The sequence below is a fragment of the Dermacentor andersoni genome, chromosome 3, assembly GCF_023375885.2.
Source record: "Dermacentor andersoni chromosome 3, qqDerAnde1_hic_scaffold, whole genome shotgun sequence".
NCBI classification, from domain to species: domain Eukaryota; kingdom Metazoa; phylum Arthropoda; class Arachnida; order Ixodida; family Ixodidae; genus Dermacentor; species Dermacentor andersoni.
This window is the reverse complement of record NC_092816.1, coordinates 148,674,764-148,702,152: the sequence shown is the minus strand read 5'-3', so window position 1 is coordinate 148,702,152 and position 27,389 is coordinate 148,674,764. Positions and strand designations below refer to the sequence as shown.

The following is a 27,389-nucleotide window of genomic DNA, read 5'->3' as shown; positions in this document are numbered from 1 at the left end:
CAGCAGCGCACATAAAAGAATGTGATACATGTTCAATGCCATCTTTCATCAAAGCAAACGACAGACAAGTACACAGATCATGATTTCATGGCGACACAATAGTAGTGTGATATTCACTTTATGTGACCCAGTACGCTACCAATGGGCCATTGGCAGATATTAAATCGCATAAGTATAACGCGACCATAATGATGTTTTTCAACATCATTCACAACTATTCACCTTCATCCAGCAACTTCACAGCAAGAAAGATGTGTCTTGTCTGTTATGTAGTCAACATGTTTGTAGCACAAGATAGAATTTCTTTTCAATGACTAGTGCCATAATAAGACCATCATACAAAACAGCAGTCACATGCTTTTAAAGAACGATATAGGTGAGAAAATGCTAGGCACTTTGATGGTCTTTCGCATAACAACGGCTGCAAGAGCAGCCTGGCAGTGAATGTCAAAATAGTGGCCACATCGATGGCTACGTTACTCATATCACAAACTGTGCTCAACTGCAAGGGGACTACATTGTATTGCTATCATAATAAGGACACCTGAAATATTACAAAAACTATCACAAGTAACGGGCGCTTCGTTACGGCCACTTACGCCTTCCACAGGCACCGAAAATCTGATATTGCAAACATGACATACATATAGCATGAAAATTCAAGGAAGAGTATTCAATAGCAGTTATTACATCATTCTAGTTAAATGCACCTATGTGTGTGTGAGAGTTTGTTGAAGTTGAAATAAGAGTGATCGCATAGTATAAATCTTCCTTGAAAAAACAGTACACAGTGAAACATCGCAGAAACAGCAAAATGAAAGTACACAACACCTAACTAAAATATTGAAAAATTCGAAATATAATTAATACTGCCTAACTGGCGCAAAATTGCACTGCAAGTAAAACTACACTTGAAAGAACTTGTAAAAAATACGAAGCAGCAAAATAAATTTTCAGCCTTTTGTGTGTTGCTGTTGGCATTGTTTCCCCAATGTATGGAAAACAGTCATATTATCCTTTAGTGCGACATACAAAAAAAAAAGACAGGTGCATTCGTGTTTCAAGTGACATCACAGCACTATCAGTTTTCGCTCGCATTTTCACGTATGACCTCCACATCATTTCACAAGGCTGGCTAGAACTCGTCACAACATCTTGTGAGGACGCTTTCACACTTGGTCATCTTCGTCATCCATTTCTTCACTTCAACAACCACTAGAATATAGCCACACTTTTCTACTATGCGCACATCATGACCGGGGTTGCAGCTTAGCTTTTGGTTTTTGCAATCTTACCAACGACAATGTCAGCTGTATTGTAAGACAGCCATGACCTCCTCAGCCCTACCCACCTGACGTTTCGGCTCCCTGTTTTCAAATACTATGCACCTCTCCGATGGTGGGCCACTCGGCGGCTTTCTGAACACGCACTGCCGCAGCCGATAGCATTAACACAATGACTGGCCGTTCACAGAGACCATACTGAAAGAAATAACAACAACCGATGTTTTATACCCACACCTGAGCCTCAGCGCACTTCTGGGGCACGATCGGAGACCGTTCTTCGAAACGCGTGTTCAGTTTGCTATCAGTTTCGCCTCTAGGCCAATCGCGTGAGCCGAAAGTGAAGGCAAACTGAACGCGCATTTCGAACGGCGATGTCCGTTCGCACAGCTGCTGACCGAAGAGTCTGGGTGTGGTACCCAGAGTTCGGGCGAGGGCAGGGCTGTCCGCCATGCGTGCTACATAGCGGAAACCCCGTACCACCCTGAATTCATCATCGTAGACGGCTGTCGAGATGAGTGGCAGGAACCTTACAGGACTCTGCTTGTTGCCTCTGATTACGCTAACACAAATTGGCATTGATATCAAAATGAAGTGGTCTCCTTCATCTCTTTTGTCTCCCGTTTGATCCCAGAAGAAGCATGCTTAGAATGACTACGTCGCCGTTGTATTATGACTTGGAGCACCAACACTGTAAGCAGTATTGCTACAACGAAATTGAGTCCAGCAAGCATGAAATAGAGCCTGTCGTAGGAGCCACGCTTATCCCTGAAAAATCCTGAAAAGGAAAAACAATATACAGAGAACTTTTTAGACCACGAACACATGCGCTCCAGTAGTCAAACGAGCAGCAATGTGCAATCTACAGGTTCCTCTCTTGGCCTTATAAACGTTCATAAAGCGAAATCCACAGAGAAATAAAGAGAGAACTTTATTAACCCTTTGAGGGTCGATTTTTTTCGCCATATGCGACCGCCCAGGGCCGTTATTTTGTAGCGATGCCTTATGCCTTATTCTATGCTATTCTTATCATCCACCACACACGGCCGCCTGATCCCGTTGATAATGTGGGCAGACCGTCGCTCTGACCACTGGACAAGCACGAAAAGCCTGAAAAAGCATAGAATCGGAAAAGGCATCGCTACAAAATACCGGCCCAGGGTCGACTTTTTTTTTATTGCAGATTCCGATTCTTCTTAGGGACTTATTTCGAAAAAAAAAATTACCGTAATTTTTCTAGGGTGACCGTAAAGTAACAAAAAGATATCTTGTGTTAGAATATATGCACTTTTCATTCATGAATAACAACAACAAAAAAGGAAATAAACTTATCAGAATTAAAAATTTGATGCATTTTTATGCACATAGTTCAAGGCTTTAAAAATCCGCACACGAGAATATCTCGCAAGCCTCAAATGTTCCTGCTCTTACACTAATACGTACGTCCATAGCGTAATCAGACTGCGTAGGTGCGCGCACTTAAGAAAACTGTTTGGTTGTGTGCCCATCAAAAAAAGCAACACGTGTGGCAAACTTCCGCTAATCTTCATCTTATCGCCAGCCAGCTGGGCCAATTTGTTTTCGCGAGTCTTAAAAAAAGAAAAGCAACGGACACGCATGCACGGCGGCATCCTTCCTATGCGCACCCCTGTGAGCACTAAACGAGGGAGAAACAAGCGGTCGCCCTTTGACCGATTAGGAACGATGTAGCCATCAATTTTTCAAGCGCAAAATGCCGAAACCGCCCACGAAACAAAATCCAAACGGCCGCCCGGCCGCGCGCACGCCAATGCGCGATCGGTGGTGTAAGGCCTCGAAGTCCCCTCATGGGAGACCTGAGCCCGGGTCGGCAAATTTGCCGGATTCAAATAAAGTTGTTTCCATCCATCCATGGTGTGTAGACGGGCGGGAGCAAACTAGCGCTAAAACACGGAGGAAGGAAACTAAGGAGAGGCCCTACCCCCTCCGCGCGCTTGGAGAAAAGTGTGGCGGAAATGACGTAGTAGGTTCTCATTTTTTTGCTGTTTTTTTATTTTTTTTGTTGTATGGCCACGCCTTTTGGGCCACAATGGCGGCGTTGCTATGGTTTTGAGCGCTCACACGTGTTGCTCTGGTAGGTTTCGGGCCGTGGCAAAGGCGCTGAGTGGGCGGGTTTGCGTTAGTCACCGTGTCTTGTTGCGCTGTGTTACCTGCACCGTGCTTTGCCAGATGTTGCGCGAGCGCGCGACACCACGCGCAGCGCGGCGTGGTTTCGCGAAAGATGTAAACCAGAGAGGAGGGTGGCCCAAAAGGCGGAGCATCGCCATGAGCAACGCCAAATTCCGGCTTCACTTTTGCTTCAAAAAGAGTGACGTCAGGGCCTCTCCTTAGTTTCCTTCCTCCGTGCGCTAAAACAAAACATGCAACAAAAACCGAGTGAGGGAGGCGCGCGAAAAAAATTCCCTGTATTCCCACTTAGTGGAAGCACATGACAGAAAAGAAGAGGTTAGGAAATTGGCGCGCTTTTTAAACGTACAGATAGTGCCAGAAATATACGGCATCGACCATTTTCGGAATTGTTCGCGGCACCGTATATTTACGTCATTGACCGTCATCGGGTTAAGAGATCGTGCTGTCAGTCTAACAACATTTATTTATTTATATATATATTTATTTATTTATTTACTTTGCCCTCAGGGCCATTGGGCGTCACAGAGAGAGTGGGAACATGGCTGAACAACAGAATCTAAGCTTCTGGGTGAAATCGAGAAAAAACAAAGAAAAAAACACACATTCAGAGTACAAAGATAAGCAAACGTGTTCAAGCTACGCTGTTCAAGCTACACCATCATAGACGTCGATTATGAAGAATGAATTAGTGAGAAAGATTTCTCTAAGTGCTTGCTCATCACAGCAATTTCGATAATGGACCATTGAGCCCGCCGCGCGGTGGTAGAGCGGCCGGTATCCACTGCAGCTTCCATATGCGATTTCTAGCAAATTTGTTTATAACGGGTTGCTTTATAATTTTAGCAAGCAGCGTTAATGATTCATCTCATATTGACATTTAGCCTGCCCAGTTTGTACCGTGATTTACTACATTACGCCCGTACGTTGACAAATAGTGCACTGGGTTGACGAAAGGTGAAGGAAGAGGGGCAGATGAGAACGCTGTCCGCTTTCATTCGTGTTTTCTGACCCCAGCGCCTAATGTGCAGAGAAAGAAATCCGGAATAACACAGTTAGCCAGGCTTACTGTTGAAAGCGTGCATTCATTGTATACACACTTAGGTACAAAACCTTTCCCAAGAAAATTGTTGAAGGACGCCGCTTCTAGTCACCCACACAGAGGGACGTCATCGAAGGCTGTGTTCATTAGAGCTCGCCCACTTGAACTTTAAAGGAACCGAGACACATAGGGCTGAGAGTGTCGCACGCTTCTAGGTAAGACACGTGCCGCATCTGTGGGCACGTGTACGAGCGTGCCATGTGCGTGAGCGGGCCCCATGTGTGAATGGGTCACGTGCCTTTACGTAGTGGCATGTGCACGTTAGCATTGCACACACACACACACATACACACACACGCACGAAGACAAACACACACGCGTGTGTACGCTTGCCTGGAGCAAAGGGCTGCGAGTAGGGTGGAAGAGCTAATAGGCACAGTAAATGTTGGCAATGACTGGTTCCTTCCATTTCATCAGCAAGTAAGTCCGCTGTTGAGCTAAACCTATAGAGCGTGATTTCGATATATAGCCACTACATGGCGATGAAGACAAGCGAAACGTAGTAAGGCACGACAAATAGCATATGTCAAGCACGTCGTAATGGATTACAGCTAGATTTTTCTGTTGTTTTTTGCTTTAAAAAATTGATAGGGCACCCGGCCGTCAACTTACAGCGGAGCCGTTGGTGCCACTATAGAATTTCTGAAATCATTCTATGTCTGTTTTCAGGCTGTTCTAATAAAACTAGATCAGTCACAATTTATCATTTCGAGAAAATCTTGGAATCACTCAAAGCGATATACAGGCAAATCTTGAAGTGTGTGTGATATATATAGGTTAACTCAAAATTGCTACGCCCTTGTTTTTGACCCGTTTGGAGTCGTTATACGAAATGCTAAGAAAGTTGCTACAAAAATGGCAGCGATTTCCTATTTTCATGCAGTGGGGCTTATATATGTGACGTGCACCGAAACTTCTAAGTGCCTAGATTACATAATAGTTTGAAAGTAGTGACTCAACTGTTGTTTTCTCCTAATTTTAATGCGTTATACACGACCCGTAGTTCGTTTTTTCGCTCTCCTTGGTGATGTATGTGAGGCGGGTTTTTTTATATTTCGTTAAGTAGGGAGAACGTTGAGACTGATGAGCGATAAAAGTTTAGTCTGTGTAGGTTAGTTTCAGCCTTTGCAGAAAATTACTTATTCAAGCTTTCGAGACTGTATTACTGCTGTTATCTGGCATATTTTCAAAAGTCGTTAAATAACGATGCGAGAAACGAAGTCGAAATTCAGTGAAAATAAGAGACATGTTAATTCTATCGAATGATCAAACTGTCACGTTCCCCGCCTAATTAGAAGAGCTTTAAATAATTACTGCACTCATTCTTCTATTTTTATGCATTGTGCGAAGTTCGTAGTTGGGTTCTTTGTAGTCCTCGGCAAACCAAACAAGCTACCTTGTTTATCCTATCATCCTATTTATGTGTTAGGCGCAGGCACAATTAAGGATGTTTGGGTTATTTGAGGCCTTTACAATAATTACATCTTCAAGCGCTCCAGAGCGGTATCACTCAACTTTACGAACAGCAGCAAATTTAGCAGGTTGCGCTGACATAACTAATAATACCACCAAGCTTAAACTTCACGAAAGTTGCGAGATTACTATGCAGAGTTAGCATGCAAAGTTAAATTCACGTGAAATGAACACAGCCTTCGCGAAAGAATTCTCAACCAAGTGTTCGAAAGTGTCATACGACTGTTATAGGCTATGTTTCCCATTATCCCGAGAGAAAGCTACATTAAAATAAATTTATATTGGGTGACTTAGTAGGTGTGATGTATAACGAAATTCTAGCGTTTCTGGCTTAATGAAACGCGTCGCAAAGAATCATTTAACACTTGTATTCTTTTTTCTTAATTTTGCGTTATGTAAGGTTCAAAGTACGTTTACCCGATGTCATTGATGGACTAAACGAAGCGCCTTTGTTTATTATCACCAAAAGTATGGATCAAGGTGCGTGCGGGTGATGTGTGTGGAAAGTTCAAAGCAGGTGGTTTAATTGAGGAATTGCAATATATTACGCATGCAAGTACTCCGCAGCGTTGCAAGTGTGTTTTGCAAGTGACAGAAAATTTAGCAAGCTGCACTGGCATAACTAGAAATGCCACAAACTTTAAGCTTGACGAAAGTAGAGAGACTGGTGAGTAAGACTGTCACACGGCAATCTGAAAATGAATTCAAAACCGAGTGTTCAAAAGTGCCGTACGACGGTTATCGGCTGTGTTTCCCATTTTCCCTAGGAATTATATGTCACAAAAAGTTCATATTGGACGTAAATTATGTATAGTGTCTAGGAAACCCTTACCGTTCGTGGGCTAACTGCAACCGTTACAAATAATTATTGAACCCTAATTCTTTCTCTATCTATCTTTGCGGTATATTGTAGTAGATTAGGGGGGTGCCCTCGGTGTGCTAAACAAGGCACCTTCTTTATATTTGTTTATTACCAAGCAGAGGAGGAGGAGGAGACAAAGGGGAGGAAAGACAGGGAGGTTAGCCAGTGTAAGTACCGGCTGGCTACCCTGTGCCGGGGAAAGGGGGAACGGGAATAAAAGGAGAAAGAAGAAGAAGAGGAAGAAGAAAACGAAACCGGGAAATGCACACAGGAACGCGATACTACGCGCTACAACACTCAAAGACGGTCGCACAATTCGCATGTCCTTAAAAACTTCAGCAAAGCCCTTAAAGTCTTGAGTGCCGAAGTCCGTCTGGACCAGTGTCCTAGAGCTTTTTCCTCTGAAAAGGGGCGATTGTCCAGTTTTTCCAGCGCGGTCACGAGCACTGTTCTTGGCACTTCGTAACAGGGACAGTCACAAAGGAGGTGCACAATCGTCTCCTCGCAGCCGCAGGTGTCGCAAGTAGGGCTGTCGGCCATACCAATGCGGAATGAATAGGAGTTCGTGAAAGCCACGCCGAGCCATAGGTGGCACAGAAGTGTTGCTTCCGCTCGTGGCAACCCTGGTGGAAGACGGAGCTGCAAACTTGGATCCAATCTGCGAAGACGTGTGTTCGTGAATTCACTGGTGTTCCACAGAGTTAGCGTAAGCTCGCGTGCGAGGGAGCGAAGACTTGTGGCTGCATCTGTTCTTGACAGCGGTATGGGTATAATCTGGGCACCATCATGGGCCGACCGAGTAGCGTCATCCGCACTGTCGTTTCCCGAAATTCCGCAGTGACCCGGTATCCACTGGTAGATGATGTTGTGCCCCTTGTTTATTGCGTGATGGTGAAGTAGTCGGATGTCTGCGACTAGTTGCTCATTTGGTCCGTGATTGAAAGGGGACATCAGAGACTGGAGAGCTGCCTTCGCAGAATTGATAGGTAAAGTGTAGGCGAAGCTTAAAGTCTGTGAAGAAATTACGGCTGTAGCACTGCATTCCATAAGCGAGCAATCAGAAGCGTAACAGGTGAGTGAGTGAGTAAAACCTTATCACACAAGCTGGCTCTCTGACATAGGGAGGTCCAAGTACGTTTTCTCCACTGCCCTAGAAAAACTATGAATGCTACTGAGATCAAAGTTATCAAACAGTGTGGCAATGTTCTCGAGAAGGTAAACGTGTGCGAATGAATCACTGCCCTTTTAACATGTTCCTTGACAAGTGCCCAAAATTGTTGTATGCAAAGTATGGAGCGCGCCATTCACGTGCGGACAAAGATTTATGTATGTGCTATTTAAAAGCAAATAAAATGTGTAATTGAACTACTCAGAAAAAAAACAACTGTGCTAGAAATTTGGATGTGATACGGCCAGATCGCACAAGTCTGCTGTCTTTAGTCGTTTATTGCCCTTTTTCTTGCTGAACCCTGATAAGTCTACTCGTGTCTTTGATATAATTGCAGTCGTCATGAAGAGAACAGTCATCATTAGCCTCTTTTAAAATCACAGAAGGACGAAAGCCCTTTCCTAGTGATTGCCAATTACTCCTGTTTGCATCGCGTGCCTATCTCAGGCCTGGAAATTTTCTGATTTCATGATTATGTGGTGGTCATATGGTGGTCTCGACGTCATTTCCATTGCGTCGGCACTCACAATTCAAGTCTAACAGTGCACCACCCGTTATCTTCCCAACAAGCTGCCCGGCATACCCGACTGAACTTCGTTCTCCAATACGTTCAAGCATACTATACTATACTATACTATACTAACTATACGTACTATACTATACTATACTATACTAACTCGCATTGCCGTCTTCCTCTCTTACCGCAGACCTATGGCTTTTCGTTTCCTTAATCATTTATTTTCCTTCCCTCGGGTATAAGCTAAGAGTTTAAAGAAAGGACGACAATGCTATTACCAAGAAAACTATTTTAGGCTCTGTTACTCGGGCTGGCAGAGGGTCACACGTTGTCGTGACCGCCGTGAGCCTAAAACCAGTTAACAGGGCTGTGCATGAACTGTTACCACATAATGATGTTTGTTTTCCTGCTACTAGAATAGTTTTGAAAGCTTCCTGACTTTTCTTTACTGTTGTCATTTGAATACCTGAGAAGTACGGCCAAGTATCCGAGTTGCACCCCACACCTTTACTATCAGCGTGTAAGTAAATACTTATGCTGCCGTGATGTCTCTTTAACTAAGCGGTCGTATTCTGTGTTTCGCATAGTAAGCGAAATTGCATACTGCACACAGAACGACACATAATTGTGATTTACGTGCAGTGACTTCAACTTGCCCCCTCTCACTAACTTGCGTCATTCCGATGACCTCACAAAGAAAAATACGATAAGCAACAACCGAAATTATTAGCGTTCATATTTTCCGTTCACGAGTTCAAACTGCGAAGCATACAACAGGTAACATTCATTCTGTTGAGTGAAACAAAGCATACCCAAAACGCTTGCGCGTTTTTTTTTGTTATATTTAGAACTTGAGCGTGCACTTACCTAGAATAGCTGGGCCCGACAGTACAACGGGCACGCTGAAGAGTCCTCCCAATCCGCAGCATAGGCTGAACCACTTCAATCCGACATGATCAGTGACGAGCAATGGCTGCATACAAATGATGTAGCCCAGGCCTAGGCCTGCTATGCCAGCGAGGGCAGCAACTTCTTCGAAAGCGGAGACCCGCGTCATGACGAGAAAACACACAGCCGTTGCAAGAAGGCATATGATGGCGATGGGGGAGCGGCTGAAGGTAATTTTATCCGACGCCAAGGGCACAACAACCCGGCCCAGAGCCTGTCCCAGGGCCGTGAACATAATAACTGTCTTGGCGCGTTCCAGCTCTGTTCCCTTGTCTGCAGCGTAATCTACGATGGTGGTCATGAATGTTCCAAAGCTGTAGTTTGAGACGACTTGCATCCCCACCAAAACAAAGAAAGGGAACAACTTAAACACAAACCGCACAATAGGAGAGCAGCGTGAGGACACCTGCCGTTCTGTACTTGGAGACGGCTCAAACGGTTCCTCGTCTTTCAGTAGCGACGTCGCTCTCGTAACGGTAGGGACGGGGTCTGCATCAGCATGCTGCGAGCTGCCAGTGATGTCATCTTTCTCGTTCCTTCGACAAATTTGGAAAGGGCGAGGTGTCTTGATTAGCATGACTATTGGCACGATATGCATCATGAAAGCACCCGTGAGAAGAAGGCTGCCTTGCAGGCCATATTCTTTCACGAGTAGCGATGTCCAGGGAACACCTGCTACACCGGCTGCGACCGTGCCCACATCTTTGACAGCAGTAGCAGTGGCCTTGTATTTGTCAAAATAGAGAAGTAAATACATAGCGACGCCCAGCAGTGCAGATCCAATTCCGGCTCCTGCAACAAAAGTTTCCGTGAATCCCCGTAAATATCTTAAAGCATAACTTCTCGGCTAAAGTTCGGCACTTTCATTTTCATAAAAATCCAGATAGAATAAACACTACAACAGAGCATTTCTATTGATTCTTTGCAGAGTTTGTTACTATATTTGATGGAGTTTTAGATGTGAACTAAAACAGAAATGTAGTGTTTGAATAGGTAATAGTTATTTATTTATTATTGAGGTTACCTCGAGGCAAAAATTTCTTTTTTATTTCGTTTGTTAGCTTTGTTTATAGCTACATTGTACTTTTAGGTGGATGAAAATGTTGTCTTTTTACGAAACCTTGATCATTTTAGCGGAACTTGTTAACCGGAATCAGAAAATCTGTTTCCGAAAATTTGCGATTTAAAATGCCCCTCACCAGCCTTGGTTCTTTTTAGCAGACAAGCGCAGCGTATACACATCAAGCACTGACGATCCTGTCTGCAAAGTATTTGAGCGTTGCGCGTCCGTGAAATCAGCTGAAATTTCAAACCAAACACCACGCACCCGCCCTCTCGAAGAAGCTGCGCCCCATGCAGAGAGTCAAGGTAACACACAGGAATGCACCCACGTGAAACGTAGTGCTAGCTGCGTCGTTCACCATGGCACGTGACCCGTTAATCATCCAATGCGGAAGCCGCAACGCCGCCGCTGTGAATGCGCTGTGCAGCACAAGAAGGAAAATAATAAACGAAGTTTTCAGGGTGATCAATGCTATTCATGTGGCAGTAATGCGTTGGAATCAGCTTTCCCCTATTTCGCCCCTTCTGCACGCTCCCGCTTTGCGCGGAATGAAGAGACGTGCCAGACTCTTCGTCTCATAGACTCGGCATTCTACAGACCACTCTCGTGTAGGGGATCACTCGCACCACTCGTAGAAGGCGAGGCGTTCATCGTTACCTTTAACTGTAGCGCACACAGAACGTGTGCAGATTTGCCCGATACCAAAGTTCATTTACTCACGGCAGAACGCCAACCAGAGAATAATAAACCAGTTTTAGGGAAGGTAAACTACCTTCCACGGTGGTACAAGACTTAAAAGTGAGTGGAACTTCTCAGGACAGTTGATAGATGGCGGGACTCGTCGACGAGCACTATGGACCTCGCCTCCCAGTTGGGTGCCGCGGTCCGGCCTGGCATATAGATCGCTGGTTGCGTTTATTTTGCTGCTTCTTGTTTGGCGTTGGCATTTAGCGATATTCGTCTCTCATCGGGATAGGTGACCCAGAAGCCTGGACTAGCGCCAGAAACAGCATGACATCTATGGGATCACCTTGTTTACTGACAGCAGCAATGCAACACCAAATCAGAGATGCTCATCCCAGCTTGCAGCTTGGCTTTCCAGCTTGCCGCTAGCCAGTAAGGCATGCCTTCGAAAGCATCAATAGCTGTAATCGTGAAGTAAATGGCGACAGCTTTTTAGGGCTGACGTAATATTTCTCAACTGTGGCTACATATTGGTCAATGCAGTCGTGGTTAAAACACAGGTGAACAGTGCACTCTTGAGAAACTCTAAACATTTCTTATTAAACGATAAAACAGAAGATGTTGCCGTTTACAATGCCTCCTGCCATTTCATTTAGGACCAGCCTCCCGTCGCATGATGTTGATCACATACTTGTTTACAACGTTGTTGCTGACTCTTCACAAGTTCAGCTAGGACATCTGTCCTACAAAGCCGGATAAGTATGCAATGAAATCTTAAGAATAAACACAAAAATTGGCTCGAATGGCAGCTTCATTGATCTTTACAATGCTACTCATGCTAATTATGACAATGCATATTGTAATGCTATATTGGCGGGGAGGAGTTACGGAGTCGCCATATGTCGGAAGCGCCTCGCTGGCGTAGCATGAGGGATCACGCGGCGCGCTTCTCATAGGTTTTGCTGTCAGCGCTCACTGAAAACACCACGAGCGAGCTCTCCCGGACATTTCTGTAAGTACTTTCGAAACGAGAGAAGTTTTTTTACTGTCTAAATAATAATCTTGGGCAAACTGAAAGCACAGAATCGTTTGGAGACGCTATCTCTTTACCGAATACGTACAGTGAACGCCACTGCGCCCCGTCGCCGCGATGGAGTCTCCCAAACCGGCTTCTTGCGTGAAAGGTAGCCAAACGCTGAGAATAAACTGTGTGAAATATGTTGTTAGAGTGTGCTGTCTGTATAACCAAATGGGACATAACAGAATGAAGCCTCAATGCAGCGATCGCACGGGTTCGCTGCGACCGACTGCGCGTCTGCATGCATGTCCGCGCACAATGTTTTGCTTTCGCTGTGAGCGTGTTTTCGCACCGTGTCATGAGCTTTAGGCCGCAGGATATGAGCATTTGGCAGTATACAAGCAACCATTGTTCCGTGGGCGCTGTCAGAGCTGTTCAAAAATAATTTCATTGTAGAGACTTCGACGCCTACGGGGACTGTGATGTGCCGTCGCGACGATTCAATCTTTTCTTTTTCTTGTAAATTCTTGGATGTTTCCATACTGTTTCTCGAGTTGCGTCGCACCGTATGTTTATCGGTTTTCTCAGCGTGCGATTCCCGCGGCTTCTTTTTTGTAATCCAGCGCATTAATTCATAACCCGTAAAAACATGACCATATGCCATGCCTTTTTTTAATGTGCGTCTTACCGCTCCCTTTCCATTCCAGTGAACTTGCCAGTATCTATAGCATCGACAAGTTCATAGACCAAACTGTCGTGACATTAGTCGGGCAGCGGACTTCGGGTGAGGGTCTCAGTGCGCGTTTTCCGAACATCGCAGACCCTGCGCCGTAGTGGAAATCTTCCTCGCGTCTGTGCTTGCTGCATACCCGAGTTGTAGCCGATGACTGTTTGCCGGTTTTATGTTTCGCGAGCCAAGCTTCACGCAGCTTCTTGTCCTGCGGCTACGTGTGAATAAGGCTGACAGCGGGCTCCGTTCCGTACGTCCGGCACTGCGGCACCGAGCAGTACCCTACCATGTTGCGCGCCTTCAAAGGCAGCCACTACCTATTCTAGTGCTTTCAAGCGTTGTAAAGGAGACACTCGAAGCGGGATAATCTCGCCACTATATGAGGACCGCAGCCTATGAGGGAATTTAAACTCTCGTTTTCCGCTCACTACGGCGCTCCCGATGCAGCCGACGCGGCTGCTATGTCCACCTGATCCCTAATAGCACGTCACGCCGACGGTGGCCCAAGCTTTTCCAGTGGTGGAGCTCGAGGATAATACAGCGCCATATCCCCTGAGCCACCATAACAATTTTTTTCGTGCGCTATAATTTACTGCTCCCACAAATCCTCACTATCAAACGATATATTTGCTAGATATGTGTAGAGGTGTCAACTCAAGTACTCATAACATTCTCTAGCGGTTTAACATCCTAGCATCTTTACCTTTCCTTCAGTCCATGCGAAACCCATCGGTTATAAAACAAACGTTAAAGATCGTACATAACTCTGTACTAATTCTGCTGCTATCTACGCAAATGACCCATCCAGAGTATCGTTTAACACTTGGTCAACTGGCCGATCAACAGTCAATTGAACTTGATGAAACCTTACACAAGTTGGTTCAACATAAGCAATGGTAAAGCAGCACGAAAGGCGTAAGCTTTCCAGCCGCAATCTAGCGCACTGCACCACCGCCACCTCTTTCATTGGCTCCGCACTGGGTGGCACGGTGTTCCCCTGGATCCGGAGCCCATGACCTACGAAGCGCGCTTCCTCCTCTCTCCTCCCGCCGCGCTACATGGCTGCGCCTGTGCTGCATTCCCCGTGGCGCGTTTCCTCTCCCATCACGTCAGGCGCCTCAACCCTCCTCTCCTATGTTTGGCGCTACACAGGCGGACAGACGGGTTTACGTTCGCATTAGCGCTCTAATGCTAACGCATTAAAAAGAAGACGGGGTTCAACGCGTGATGACGACGTGGTGCGTCGGTTTCGGCATGGGATAAGGCCGAGAAAGGACACCGTTTCCGGACGCTGGTCGAGGCAAATGGCGCGAGTGCGCGCGCTCACCTCCAAGCGGCATGGTAATGGGACAATTAATTTCTTCTATCTCCTCCAGTAATAAACCGACTCGAAAAATTATTTATGTAAAACGCTCCTACACAGCACTTTACAATTTCAAATCTATACGCCAAATTAGCAATGAGTTCTGATGACGGGCCCTTCAAGCAAACACAAAAAGAATGAGGGCTCCTTAAAGATAACAGTAGGTTCTATCTGCAAAGAAGATTTCTCCTTTTTTATTATCCTGGTGAATGACTACTTTAACGCGCTGTATCTGGCAATGATGCAGCGGCGAGAAGTGCGTAAAGACGCTGCACATCGCTTATGCTGAGTGTCCCAGCTAACTTTATGCTATCGGGACAGATGAATGGTGTACACATAGATATCCTTAAGCTATCCGTACCTTGTATCACTCCAAAGGTCACTGAGAGCCACACGATATTTGGCGCAAAGCTGGATGCCAGGACGCCTGCAGAAGCGACGAGCCCACCGACGAGGGTTATGTGGTACAGGGAGAACTTCTTTTGCAGGACGCTGACTAAGAGGCCTGAAAAAGCATGATTTATGTTATGGAGTCGCATCGCGGTCGCTGAAGACTGTGACACAATAGTATCCGGAGTTTCTGAAGTTTCAATTTCAACATTTAAAGCATTTAGCATTGCCGAAGAGCAAGAACGCTTGAGTAAGCTTATTTAGCGTGACTTAAAGAAACCTGGTATTCAAAATATTTGCGCAGCTTTCCGATGCGGTAACACTGGAGTGGGTTTCACGATGTTAAACATTGTTGTCGCTTTTGTGCTTACCGCCGCAGTCATTGCGAGCTCGAAACCAACTTCACTCTTCCCGTTTGTTCTTCAGTTCTTGCCATTAAGCCATATGCGCACACGCCGTCATGTTCTTGGTGTGCATGCATTTCACATTTGATATCCTATGCGTCATGATAAGCAAAACTGTTTCCATCTTTTACAGTGCAGACGGAAGTTGTGCCACTGTAATATAGTGCTATGGAGATCCAGAACCTTCAACCACTGAGCTATAGTAACATTTCCGACTGCATGAGTAGTCTGTAGCGTGTGAGACGATGACTCGGATATGGGTGGCGTATTAGAATGCATTCCAGCTTTAAAGCAACGAACTCGCAATATACGTACTACGCCCACTTGCAAAATAAATTATCATCAAGATTACACAGGTAGTTCGGGAATACACTACAGCATCGTAGCTGCAGTCGTTATTCCGCTGAATTCGTCAACTGAAATCGGGGTAAGGACACATTGCCTCGCTGTGTGCACGGGTGCAGAGCTTTCGGCACTCGGTGCTGCAATCGAATTCATAAGTGTGGATCCACTCCTACCGTAGACAGTTTTCTGGGATTTTAAGTCCATCCACGAAAGCATGTAAGGTGCCGTGCGCCGCTACACAGTGCACAACTGGTTTTGAACACTCGACAAATGTACTTGTATCCCGACAGGGACCGCATGAGATAATATTTCTGTGTGTTGTGGAACCCTGTTGCATTTGTTGGAGAGCTGTAAGTAATTATAATGCATTTCTTGGAGCCAACGGATCACTGAACACGATTTAAAACAAATAAAACAGGAACAGGAAGAACAGGATTGAAAAAGGATTTAAAACAAATAAAGCGCATGAAGGCCAACTTGGTACATGAAGTGCACTTTCTAATATCTATATATTGTGTTTCTCTTACAACGCCGAATTCATGTGGTTCCATGTGGACCCAAGATATGAAACTTGTTTTCGGAAGCTGCCGGAGTGCTGGAAGCCTGCTTCACCTCTGCCGCGTGTCGGCCTGGTATTTCACTATCTCCCGGATTGTTCCCCGAATTCCTGACCACGTCCCGTGATGCGGACGTAAGCCAGCCAGGTTACCCCCCTGGGAACGCATGCCCACTATTGCACTATCTCCGCGATCGGCGCACACATTCCTGTCGCGCATGAGGACTTAAGCGAGCCGGGGCGGCTTCCTGGCCACGTCAGCCAGGAAGCACGCGAGCGACTCCTTGATCACTTCAACCAGTCCTGGTATGGCGGTAACGCTCCGTACGAATGGAGAGGCTGCCCGTTCGAATCCTCTAATGAATACCCAAAAAATTAAATTATGGGGTTTTACGTGCCAAAACCGCTTTCCGATTATGAGGCATGCCATAGTGGATGACTCCGGAAATTTCGACCGCCTGGGGTTCTTTAACGGGCACCTAAATCTAAGTACGCGGGTGTTTTCGCATTTCGCCCCCATCGGAATGCAGCCGCCGGGGCCGGGATTCGGTCCCGCGACCTCGTGCTCAGCAGCCCAACACCATAGCCACTAAGCAACCACGGCTGGTGATGAAGACCCAAACTCTTAGCTTGGTCTATCGTAGTCGCCATGTGTATAGGTAAGGTCACCGAAAGAACGTGGCTTACATAGATGAATGATCGTTCGAGGACCAGAACATTTATCCTGACGCCATGGCTGGTTCCGACAGGGACGCTCGATCAATGTTCTCTCCGCTATTCAGCAACATAAATCAATACAGTGTCTATATGTACCTTGATGTACAATTGAGGAAACTATAGAACATCTACTGAAACTATAGAACATCTACTGTGCTACTGCCCATCTTTTGAAAATGAAAGACATGACCTCTGCACAGCTCTCAATGAGCTCGATAGAACACCGTTCACCTTGAACAAGATCTTGGCACCATGGCCTCGCACATGGCAGCTACAGAAAGCCACAAAAGCGTTTCTGTGATTTTTGAAAGTTACCGGATTGAGTCACCGTCTGTGATCTGGACTGAGTGACCGAATGTTATCACCAGTAGACTTTCTCTTCTTCTTTTAGTCTTTCGGTCCCTTTTTCTCTTTGCCCAGTGTAGGGTAGCCAACCGGGCTCAGCCCTGGTTAACCTCCCTACCTTTCATTTATCGTTTGCTCTCTGTCTCTCTCTACATTTACTGCCCGAGTTACCCCAACTAAAATGGACCGGACAGTGCCGTATGCATCTAAGTACCATTTACTGAGCCTTATGCCTTTTTCAGTGGCACAATCGACAATCCGTTTGCGACACAAACAACTGGCACGTGGCCATTTTACACCTCTGAGTATTCCCATGTTGTCGTGCAGAGAGACAAATTATGAGTAACCTCTTTGACGTCTGATATCAGAACGAAACGTTCTATGTCGGTGTTCCTAAAAGAATTCCTGCAAAAGGTTACACCTGTGCTACTCCACTCCACGAACCTGCCTGATATTCTCAGAACATTGCTCGTAAACTCAGGGTGATGTGCGCGCTTTACGTTTTACACCGAAAAGGATAATGCAAATAGAGGCACTCAAAAAATGTCTTATGGCGGTGTTCGCGCTTTCCATAAAAAAAAAACTGTATCGCTCACGAAGCTTATATTTTGAGTAAACCTGGCAACCACCGTGGTGACATAGTGGCTTTGGTGCTACGCTGCTAAGTTAGAGGGTGCAGGATCAAATGCAGCTGCGGCTGCTGAATTTTGTTGAGTGCACGCTTGTGTTGGGTGCGCGTCAAGGAATCGTTGGTCGTCAAAATAATCCGGAATTACTCACTACGGCGTGCCCATAATCACATCATGGTATTTGCACGTAAGACCCCATTAAGTTTGACCAAATATGGAGGATATTAGGGTCGATATGGAGGCTAAATTAGGACTATCTTTTCGGGGTTAAAGAAAGATTGCTAAACTCTCGTTTCCAGACGGTTTAAATCCGTTATAGGAAATGGGTACAAACTTTCCCCGTTTCCAATGGAATATCAAGAACGGCAGACATTTCCTATTTAGATGGACCTGGGGCCACTTTATGAATGGCGCACAGCGTGTAACAAAAGTTTGAAGTGTGTAGATTTTTGAAGTGCTGTGACGATAATTGCTCTATACCCATCTCCCAGTATTTATGCGTTATACGAGGTGTGTAGCTGGTTTTCCTGGCATCGTCGATGCAATATTTGAGGCACGATGTTTAAATTTTGTTGAAGAGGAAAGCGAGTAATGTGTGGCGAACAGCAAATGTTTATATTGTGCAGGTTAATTAGAGATCTTGTAGAAACGCTGATTGAAACATTACAGAATTTCATACTGCTGTTATCCACAATGTTTCCTGGGTCCTAGAACAACTGTGTGAGACGCCAAGTTCAAATTTAGCTAAAGAAGGGTGGGAAAGCTGTATTACGTGGCGAAGCCTTCACGTTCCTGGCTTAACTAGAAGTTACGAATACGCTGATTCGATTCTCGTGAACTAAACAAGGCCCCATGTTTATATTTGTCTAAAATCAGTGGCAGGTTATGGGTAATAAGCAGGCGAACCTAAAGTTGGATGGACTAATTAGGACTTTTGATGTAAATTACGTATGCAGGCAATCCAGATCGTCATTAGGCGTTTTACGAACCAAGCGGAATTTATCCCACTATAGCCAGGAAGAATTTGAAACGCATCCGAGAACAAATTTAGCGAGAAAGGGGCCGCGGGGTGGGGGAGGGTGGCTATGTTTTGGTTAAGTTAATTTGGTTTGAATGAATAATCGCATTCGTAAGGATTCGTTTTCAAGTGCTCAAAAGCATTTTACACAGCGAAAGCATCAAACAAGCTAGTCATATACAGGCAATATTTTCAAGTATTTGATATGTTTACAGCCAACTGTACTTACTATTCTAACTGCTCGAAAGAAACAGATTCACTGCAAATATGGTTTGTGATTCTGAAGGTCACACAAGTCTGCTAAAATTGTTTTTCTGGATTCTCTCCTAATGTACATAATGCGATAGAATTTTAATTACCCGCCATGGTAGACCAATGGCTGGGGCCTTGAGCTGCTGAGCTCAAGGTCGCGCATTCGGTAATGGCCGCGGCAGCCGCAATTCATTGCGGACAAAATAAAGAAAACGCTAGGTCACTTTAGCTTAGGTGCGCACTGAAGGAGCGGAGGTGGTCAAAATTATTCCGCCGTACTCCTCTCCCACCTCCTTGTGGCGTGCTTCATAATCAGATCGTTGTGTGGCAATGTAAAATGCCCAGAATTTAAATAAATGAATGAGCGTTTGGCTACCCGCAAAACGGAATTTCGTCCTCATGCTGCGATCAGTTAGGTTTCGAGGAGACATGTCGAGAGTGTAACACTTGACGTCAGTTGTTGGGAAGAGGTATTGACGTCATTCCAGAGCGAACTGGACGCCGGGGAAAGGAGGAAAGAGATAAGGAAAGAAAGTAGGAGGTGAAGGGGGAAGAGGAGATCCCGGCGAAGGAGGTGATGTGTGCGAGAAAGGAAGCTAACAATCCGTTTGGCTGCAAAAACGAGAAAGCCAAGTGGCTTTACAGCGATGCCAGGGCAACCTTCCGTCTCGCGTTGCTGGCTCGAGCATTGTGCGCGCAAACACTGGCGTTACTGCTACGCAGCTGTGTGCCGTGGTCTGCGCGGAAAGGACAATGAATTTCAGGCGACGAGCTCTGTGGGGCTTTTCTTCGGTCTCAACTCGCCCATCATCGTGGTGCGAAGCCTTCAGCGCCGTGGGTGGCGTAGCTGATCGTGCCAGCGTTCTGAGGCGTTCCGTGGCTGACAGGGCCACTGTTTCTGCTGCGGAGCAGTCACTTTGCGAGCTGCGTCGCTACAACATGCGCCCCCCCCCCCCCCCATGCCCCCAGGCCCCCTTCGAGGAACTTAAAGGGACTCTAAAGAGAAGAATTATTTCTACGGCATCAGTAAATTACCTTTCTATGACAGCGAAAACACACTCTTACGCCGATAAGATGCTAGGTAAACCAGAAAAAGCGCGACAACGAAAGACGGGTGGCGACGCCTCCTTGAAGTTCCCGCACCTGGTCGCTGTGACGTCCTTGATCTTGATGGCATCTTCCAAGACCTACTTAGTTATATAGTGGTACACACTGACTACATTCTGTTCTAAAGGAACCAAATATTATACGTGGCATGTTTTGAGAACCTTTACTCAGCCAACGCAGCCCAAGTGCGAAAACATACTTTGGAATCCCTCACGTCACATTGGCGCAACGGCGTCGGGGTTTCGGCATGAAATTCAAATACTGATACTTCGACCTTCATTTTCTCTTCTAATAGTCAAACTATTATTTTGAACTGACTGCCCGCAGGCTTCTTAAACAATGCGTTATTAGTCTCGACTAATTTATTGTTTCGCTTTAGTGTCCTTTTAAGAGCAACGCTAAACGCTGCTATCGCATTAATACTTTGCCCTGCGGGTGAAACTGGCCAGTGTTTTCTCAACGTTCGTTTTTATTCTGTGCAAGATAGCCAACTCGAAGAACCTCAGTCGAACTTATCTACCTTTCTAAGCACCTTTTTTCTCGCTTTATTCAAGAAGAAACACCAGAATATGCGCCCGTTCTAGTGATCGTGCTAGATGATCCACAGTGCACTCCTGTGTCTTGGGACGCATTTCAACGCAGCAGTCATTTCCAGTTACCAGCCAAAGCCAGCAGTTCCCCAATTTTTCTCGCTTTTTTTTGTCAGTAAACAAAGTGTCGTACCCGCCGTGGTTGCTCAGTGGCTATGGTGTTGGGCTGCTAAGCACGAGGTCGCGGCATCGACTGCCGGCCACGGCGGCCGCATTTCGATGGCGGCGAAAAGCGAAAACACCCGTGTACTTAGACTTAGGTGCACGTTAAAGAACCCCAGGTGGTCGAAATTTTCGGAGTCCTCCACAACGGCGTGCCTCATAATCAGAAAGTGGTTTTGGCACGTAAAACCCCATAATTTAATTTTAATTAACAATGTGTCCTTATCATATTGTTATCTTCGTGGGTGTATCGCGACCCTATCACCACGATACTCACACCGTCGTTGTCACTCTCTTCCTGTAGTTGTGGCGTAGCCTTCACCGTTGTCCTACTGTTATCGGTGGGCAATAAAAGATATAGGGGTTTCCGCAGAATGTTGCACACTGTTCGCAGCTTTGCCAGCAGTCACAGAGGTAACTCCAGTTGCAGCTTGCGTGATATCAAAGCCGGGCCGTTCATTTAAGTAGGCTGGCGTTCTACTAGCATAGCTCGGGTGATTGCGGTACTGATTTCTTTGTGACATTCTACCATTTTACAATGCGGGCTTTACAAGGGACAATATGGAGAGCCAAAGCATTGCGGAAGGTTGTTTCAAGGTGGGCTTACAAACATTCCTGGTCGTTTTGTATGGGCCTGGGCTCAATACACGAGTCTTCCGTTTGACATTTATTGCACGTCTTGCACAATAAATCAGGAATCCAACAGCTCAATTTCGCGTAGAAATTTTCCTGTTGCTTAAATGCAGAGAATATCCGTGTATGAGCACGAAGTGTTGCACTAGGTTACGCAGAATCATTTCGTACCTTAACGAGAAAATGTCGACGCACAACTGTATTAACTTAGCTCGAGTTTTCATTGGTCGTCGTTTTCATACCTTCGACATCCTCCGTAATGACCTGTGAGAACAGGGAAACTTCAAGGACGATCGCAACTACTCGAGTGACTTGAAAATCCAGGTAGCAGTATTTCGCCAGTGGATAGTCATTGAGCATCTAAATTATGTTGATCAAATTGTACGGTTGATCCATGACATGAGTCTGACTAAGGACCGCAGACAAGACGTCACATAGGCTTTTAATGGCGTCACAAATGTGGTACAGACGAACCGGCACGACGCAACTGCATGACGACCACCAAAAGTTCTTACGAATAATTATTGTTCTAGGTGCAATACTCATTGAAGTTGCTGCAAAAAAAAAAAAATTAAATTATGGGGTTTTACGTGCCAAAACCACTTTCTGATTATGAGGCACGCCGTAGTGGAGGACTCCGGAAATTTCGACCACCTGGGGTTCTTTAACGTGCGCCTAAATCTAAGTACACGGGTGTTTTCGCATTTCGCCCCCATCGAAATGCGGCCGCCGTGGCCGGGATTCGATCCCGCGACCTCGTGCTCAGCAGCCCAACACCATAGCCGCTGAGCAACCACGGCGGGTGAAGTTGTTGCAATGTTGTCACATTGCGTGAACGCACAGTAACAATAACAGCAACGAAGGCTGTTTAGACTATTTGAGAAGCACCACCCTCGACTCAACACGTTAGGAAAACGATTACCCACGAACCACCGTAATCTGGAGTAGTAGGCCAGAGACACACTTCTCTGACCAACCTCTCCACGTTTCCTCTCACAAAATACTCTTGTTTTTCTTAAGAAAACCAATGCGTTACGTAGTTATTCTATATGTTGTTCCCTTTCTCATGTCTTCCTCATTTTTCATATTTATTTTTGTAACTTCATGCCTTTCCCCTAGTCGGAGTAGCAAGACAGAGGATAAAAGCTCAGGCTGGCCTCTCTGCCTTTTATTTAACAAATTTCTCTCCCTCTCTCGTCACCTTGAAGAAAGTAGCTGAGTGCTACGCTCGAATGTAACCAGCAATATGTTGATAGCATTGCGTGGCGTTTTAATGGCCCCCAATATGTTCTGAATCCACCCAAAATGAGCCATGAAGAGGACTTCAGAATTAATGGGCAGTTCAGCTGGATAAATAGGGTGCAACACGGTCCTCTCATTTGGCAAATTACACCAACAATGGCCAACCATCATTGCACCATCGTTCTGCAATGTGCACAAAAACCCCATCAATTTCCACAGAGTCATCAGGTAAGCTTTCGGTTGAATAATTTTATGAGCTTCGAATCCAAGACTAGGACTCATGACAAAATATTGCAGAACAATCGTGAATGGGTGTCGTCGATCTCCTTACCCGCGCATCCACCAGAGATGACGAGTGCGCTCAGGGGCCAGGCGGCTTCTTCACGCAAAAGTTGATGCTTTTGCATGAAGAGTACGTATAGGTATCCATAGCCGGACGTGGCTATGCATGAGAGGAAGGCAATGCAGGCAGCGGCTACAGGTACAGCCCAGCACGTGTCCAAGTCCGCACAGCGCCGCCTTCCATGCCTAGCGCTCCCCATCTGCAATATATGATTAGTATGTTGCCGATGAAATGATTCCAAGAAATACGCAGACCTAACAGCAATGTTTCACGGCAGCACCGTCGCGCGAACAGTGACGGCAACAGAACGAAAAATATTGAAAATTATGTGTAGGAGCTGTCACTTCAAAATGAAGTTTCTGTGTTCTATCGATTAACATAAAACCACACATTATCCACTCCAAGCTTGAGTTCACGTTATTGTAGTTCGCTTTGTTTTCAAATACAGCACCAGTATGCTTGGAAGAGGACATTCATCCCTGTACATGTTTTGTCCATGAGAATTGCGAAGATTTATAAGCTGGGGACAAGAATGACAGCCCTTTACGAACGGTTGAGAGGCATAACACCAGTCCAAGTGCTGAAGCCCATACACACCACGCCAAAGTGCCGAATTCCTTGGTCATTGCTCTCGTTATATGGATATCACGCATGAGCATGCGGGTATAACAGACTAAGTGAACCACAAGTCCTGTCCAGTATTTTTAGAGATAAATGTATGTACGCGAACAACCATGGTTCGAACTTCAGGTTGATGTCATTGTGCACTTCGAGTGAATATTGTTCACGAATTCAATATGGTAAGACAAACGCCTCCACATTAAAAAAAAATATAGATATTGATTTCATCGTCATTGCCAGAGTTTAAATCGAGCGTTATCACAAAATTCTGACAGACTTTCTTTTTAATCGACTATTGAAGGCTGGTAAAATACAATCTGGGCAAGTATTAAATGCGGATTCCTTTAGCACAGTTTTATACACAAATATACTTATGGACCCTTCAGACGATCGCCCTTGCAAGCAAGAAATACACGAGCCAAGCTGGCGTTCGGCAATGTGACTGTAATTACACGAACACTAAAAATAAATATTACGGCACATCACTTCAACCGAATTTCGACTTGGAGATTCCCTCTATGCTGCTTTGTGTGATTCATCTATTGCTTATATCACATCGAAGGTACTACTTGTAGTCCATCACAGGTGGCGCAACTGTGATTTTCGATTTTTAATTTCTCTCATTTTCTTACTTACAAAAGCTCTGGTCTCACTAAGTATGAGGAATGCTGTATCACAAAACATTAACTTTCAATTTAGCTGGACTTACCATGTTTTTCCTTTCGTGATCTTTTAATGAAGCGATTTGGATGCCATGACGCAATACCTAAAATTCAAGGATATGTTTGTATTCTGACAATTCTATTTCCGCACACTACCACATATATAGACTCGTACACATATGTGAAGCAGCACTACGCGCCAAGAAATTACAAAATTTTCTAACACTATAGATAAAAATGTGTATTTGACGCGTTAGGCGTACTGAGGGTAACTTCGGGACATGCAATCGATGAGCCCATACATTTTATATTTTGGACAACGGATTTTTAAAGCGTGCACCAGTTTCACAAGGCGCCATTTTTCTCAAAGTAGTAAAAAGTTTTACGTATATTTATCGCATAAAATCGGGCCACACCACTAATACACTTCTACTCTCCATACGGCCATAGTTCTTTGCCAAGAAACATATTCATTTTAAGTGGTAAAAAATATTTTAATTACTTCAATACAATGGAAAATAAAGCAAATACTACCACTATTCAATAATACGTTTTCCTCCTTTATACAGTAAAAAACGTCTCAAGACAGATCTTTGCATTCCTGGCTCTGGTTACCTAAACCAAGAACATTTTCAATTTTTTTTTTGAAATTCTAAAGATTCTTACCAGCCCAATAAAGGTTATATTTCAATTCAAGCGCTTTTCCGCTTTCTTTTCATCAGAAGCATATTAAATAGAAGTAAGTGCAAGGGAAGCGTTCCTTCATCTTGCAGGATTCCGCAGAGCTGGTTTGTGAAAGAGAAGGAACGAGTATAAATAAATGCCTCAAACATGGCGTTGTCCGAAGTGTAAGGAGAGGTGTGGGGGTACAGTTACTTCTCAAAGATACTCTGCAATTATTTTTCGGCGGGAACCGCAGTCTCACAGCTCAGCGATGGTAAATAATAGTTCCTGCACCGTTTTCCCTCATGTCAATTGATGGACGCTGATGTGCCTAACCAGCACAAAAAAAAAAAAACAGGAAAGGAAAGGCATGCTAAAGTTAGCAGTAAATTCGTATTTCCGGACGTACCCAGCCTTCCGTGGCCCCTAGAAGCTACCCTAGCTTTCCGACTAAAATAGCACACCTAAAGCCTTATCACTCACCGTGAACCTGGCGGCGAACGTCTAAGCCGTGAAAACAGCCAGCACAGGCAACAGCAGCACCTACGATTACCCTAAAAGCAGCAATGGGATTGAGTGTCTGCTTATCGTTTCTACGTATGCTACCTTCATACTACGGATTGTTTGACTAATCATATGTATGATAACGGCCGATACGTATGATAAGGATATGTACTCAGCTGCCCACGTGTTGTTTCACGTCCCTCAAATTCGAGGAGTGTGCAGTCACATTACGACTTAGCAGTACACTTCGACGCGTACTACTACATCTGACCGTGAGATCTAGTGCACCGGCAGACTGATAAGTGGCTGCTTACGGTAGCTCTTGAAGCACAGATAACGTGACGGACATTGGAAAGAGAAATATCGGGCATTGTACCCCGCAACACGGCGTCGATAGAGATTATATGAAGCCAGAGGGGACGGAAAGATTCTCGGGTGAATATTGCGCAGCAGTGTTACAGCCAGGAGAGGCCGCCGAACGCGTGATCGTTGGTCTCTCACCGCGGCGCTTGGCGCATACAAAGGGTGGCGCGGCGTGCTTTTCCTAAAAGGTTGCGAGCGTTATATCAACGTGCATGCAGCTCGTGCATGCAGCTCGCGCTCTCGCACTCGCGCACTCGCACTCGCGCGTTGCCAAAAGGACGGTGCAACTGAGCTTGGCGTAAGCGACGTCCCGAACGCAGCTCCAGGTAGGAATTTGAGAAAGGCAGAGGGGAAGAGGATCGCAGCGTGCCTCCACCACTCCAGAAGCAACGGTTGAGCGATACTTTACTGCAAAAGCACGAGCTAGCGCCCACAGAAGATGAAGACGCGAAGCGGGGGTGATGGTTATGTACAGATTAGGGAGTTGACGCTCATAAAAATACTCACAATATACGTTGCTATATGAGCGATTGCAGTTTGGCTAACATACCGGAAAAAAGATATGCACAGGGCGGTTGGCAAGGCACCCGAAACAGTGCACGTCGATAAAAAGAAAAAAAAGTTTCCACAAATGATTTCAGCGTGACTGCCCTCGGTAATGCTTTTCAGGTTGAATAACTATAGCCAAACGAAAGTTGCATGCATCCATCCACAACGCATTCTCACCATCGAAACTAATTATCCATGAGGCGTGGACTGCAGTGGGACTCGTCTTTCTAGCTTACCTGAAAACATTGTGCCCCATCTAGCGGCCCCGATGCGACGTCCGAGCTTGGCCATCGAAATGCATGGCACGTCGGTGCATATGAACGCTGAGAAATGCGTCATGTGGCAACCAGGCTCCTCTCTCGTGATTCTTTTTGACACGATGTACCATCGTGTGCTGGTGCCGCGAAGCCCTCGCGAGGCATCCGAGAAGTGTGGCATGCCGGTGCGTGCGAATACTGAGAATTGTTCCCTCGCTTGTCGAACACCAAGTGCCAAGTATTCAGTGACTCATGTTGACAAGATGTCCATTGAATAGCGGCACATACCCAGTCTATTCATGGCGTAGCTCGCAAGAGCGTCGGTATGAAAGGCGGGCTTTGAAACGTGGCACACATCCAATGTATTTGTCGGGCAGCCTGCTAATGCGTCTGCTTGAGATCTTTAAAGAATCCTGGTGACGTCAGCTCAACTCTGCTCGCCATCGGAGAAGTTTAAGGGATCTTATTTGTTATTGTAGAGCGGCACAGACCCAGTGACACTTACCTGGTTACCTCAGTTGGTTCCAGAGACGTCCATTGAGGAGGCACACACGTACTGGAACTTACTCAGTGTGCCAAGTTGGCGTGAAAGAATTTCAATGAAGATGAGCACGTACAGAGTGGAGCATATCCAGTGCTCCAAGTCGCCGAGGAAAAGTT

General features: G+C 45.6%; 1 protein-coding gene across 2 annotated transcripts; it reads right to left on the bottom strand.

The window, feature by feature from the left end:
• Nucleotides 1–587: 587 nt before the first annotated feature.
• Nucleotides 588–27,389, bottom strand: LOC129383111 (monocarboxylate transporter 7-like). 2 transcript variants are annotated; one of them, XM_055067413.1, is made up of 5 exons: nucleotides 27,235–27,389; nucleotides 23,099–23,309; nucleotides 14,739–14,882; nucleotides 9,439–10,311; nucleotides 588–2,061 (listed from the first exon to the last, which is right to left on the bottom strand). In XM_055067413.1, the coding sequence occupies exons 2-5, from the start codon at nucleotides 23,307–23,309 to the stop codon at nucleotides 1,868–1,870; spliced, it is 1,422 nt and encodes a 473-aa protein (XP_054923388.1). In that variant the 5' UTR covers nucleotides 27,235–27,389; the 3' UTR covers nucleotides 588–1,867. The 2 variants fall into 2 exon arrangements, with proteins under 2 accessions (XP_054923388.1, XP_054923389.1); XM_055067414.2 differs by lacking the exon at nucleotides 27,235–27,389 and adding an exon at nucleotides 25,540–25,643.

Coding starts and splice junctions, on each gene's coding strand:
- LOC129383111 (XM_055067413.1), bottom strand. CDS start 23,309: ATGGGGAGCGCTAGGCATGGAAGGCGGCGCTGTGCGGACTTGGACACG. Junction 14,883..23,098: donor CATCTCTGGTGGATGCGCGG/GTAAGGAGATCG, acceptor ATGCTTTTTCAG/GCCTCTTAGTCAGCGTCCTG. Junction 10,312..14,738: donor GACCTTTGGAGTGATACAAG/GTACGGATAGCT, acceptor CTTTTGTTGCAG/GAGCCGGAATTGGATCTGCA.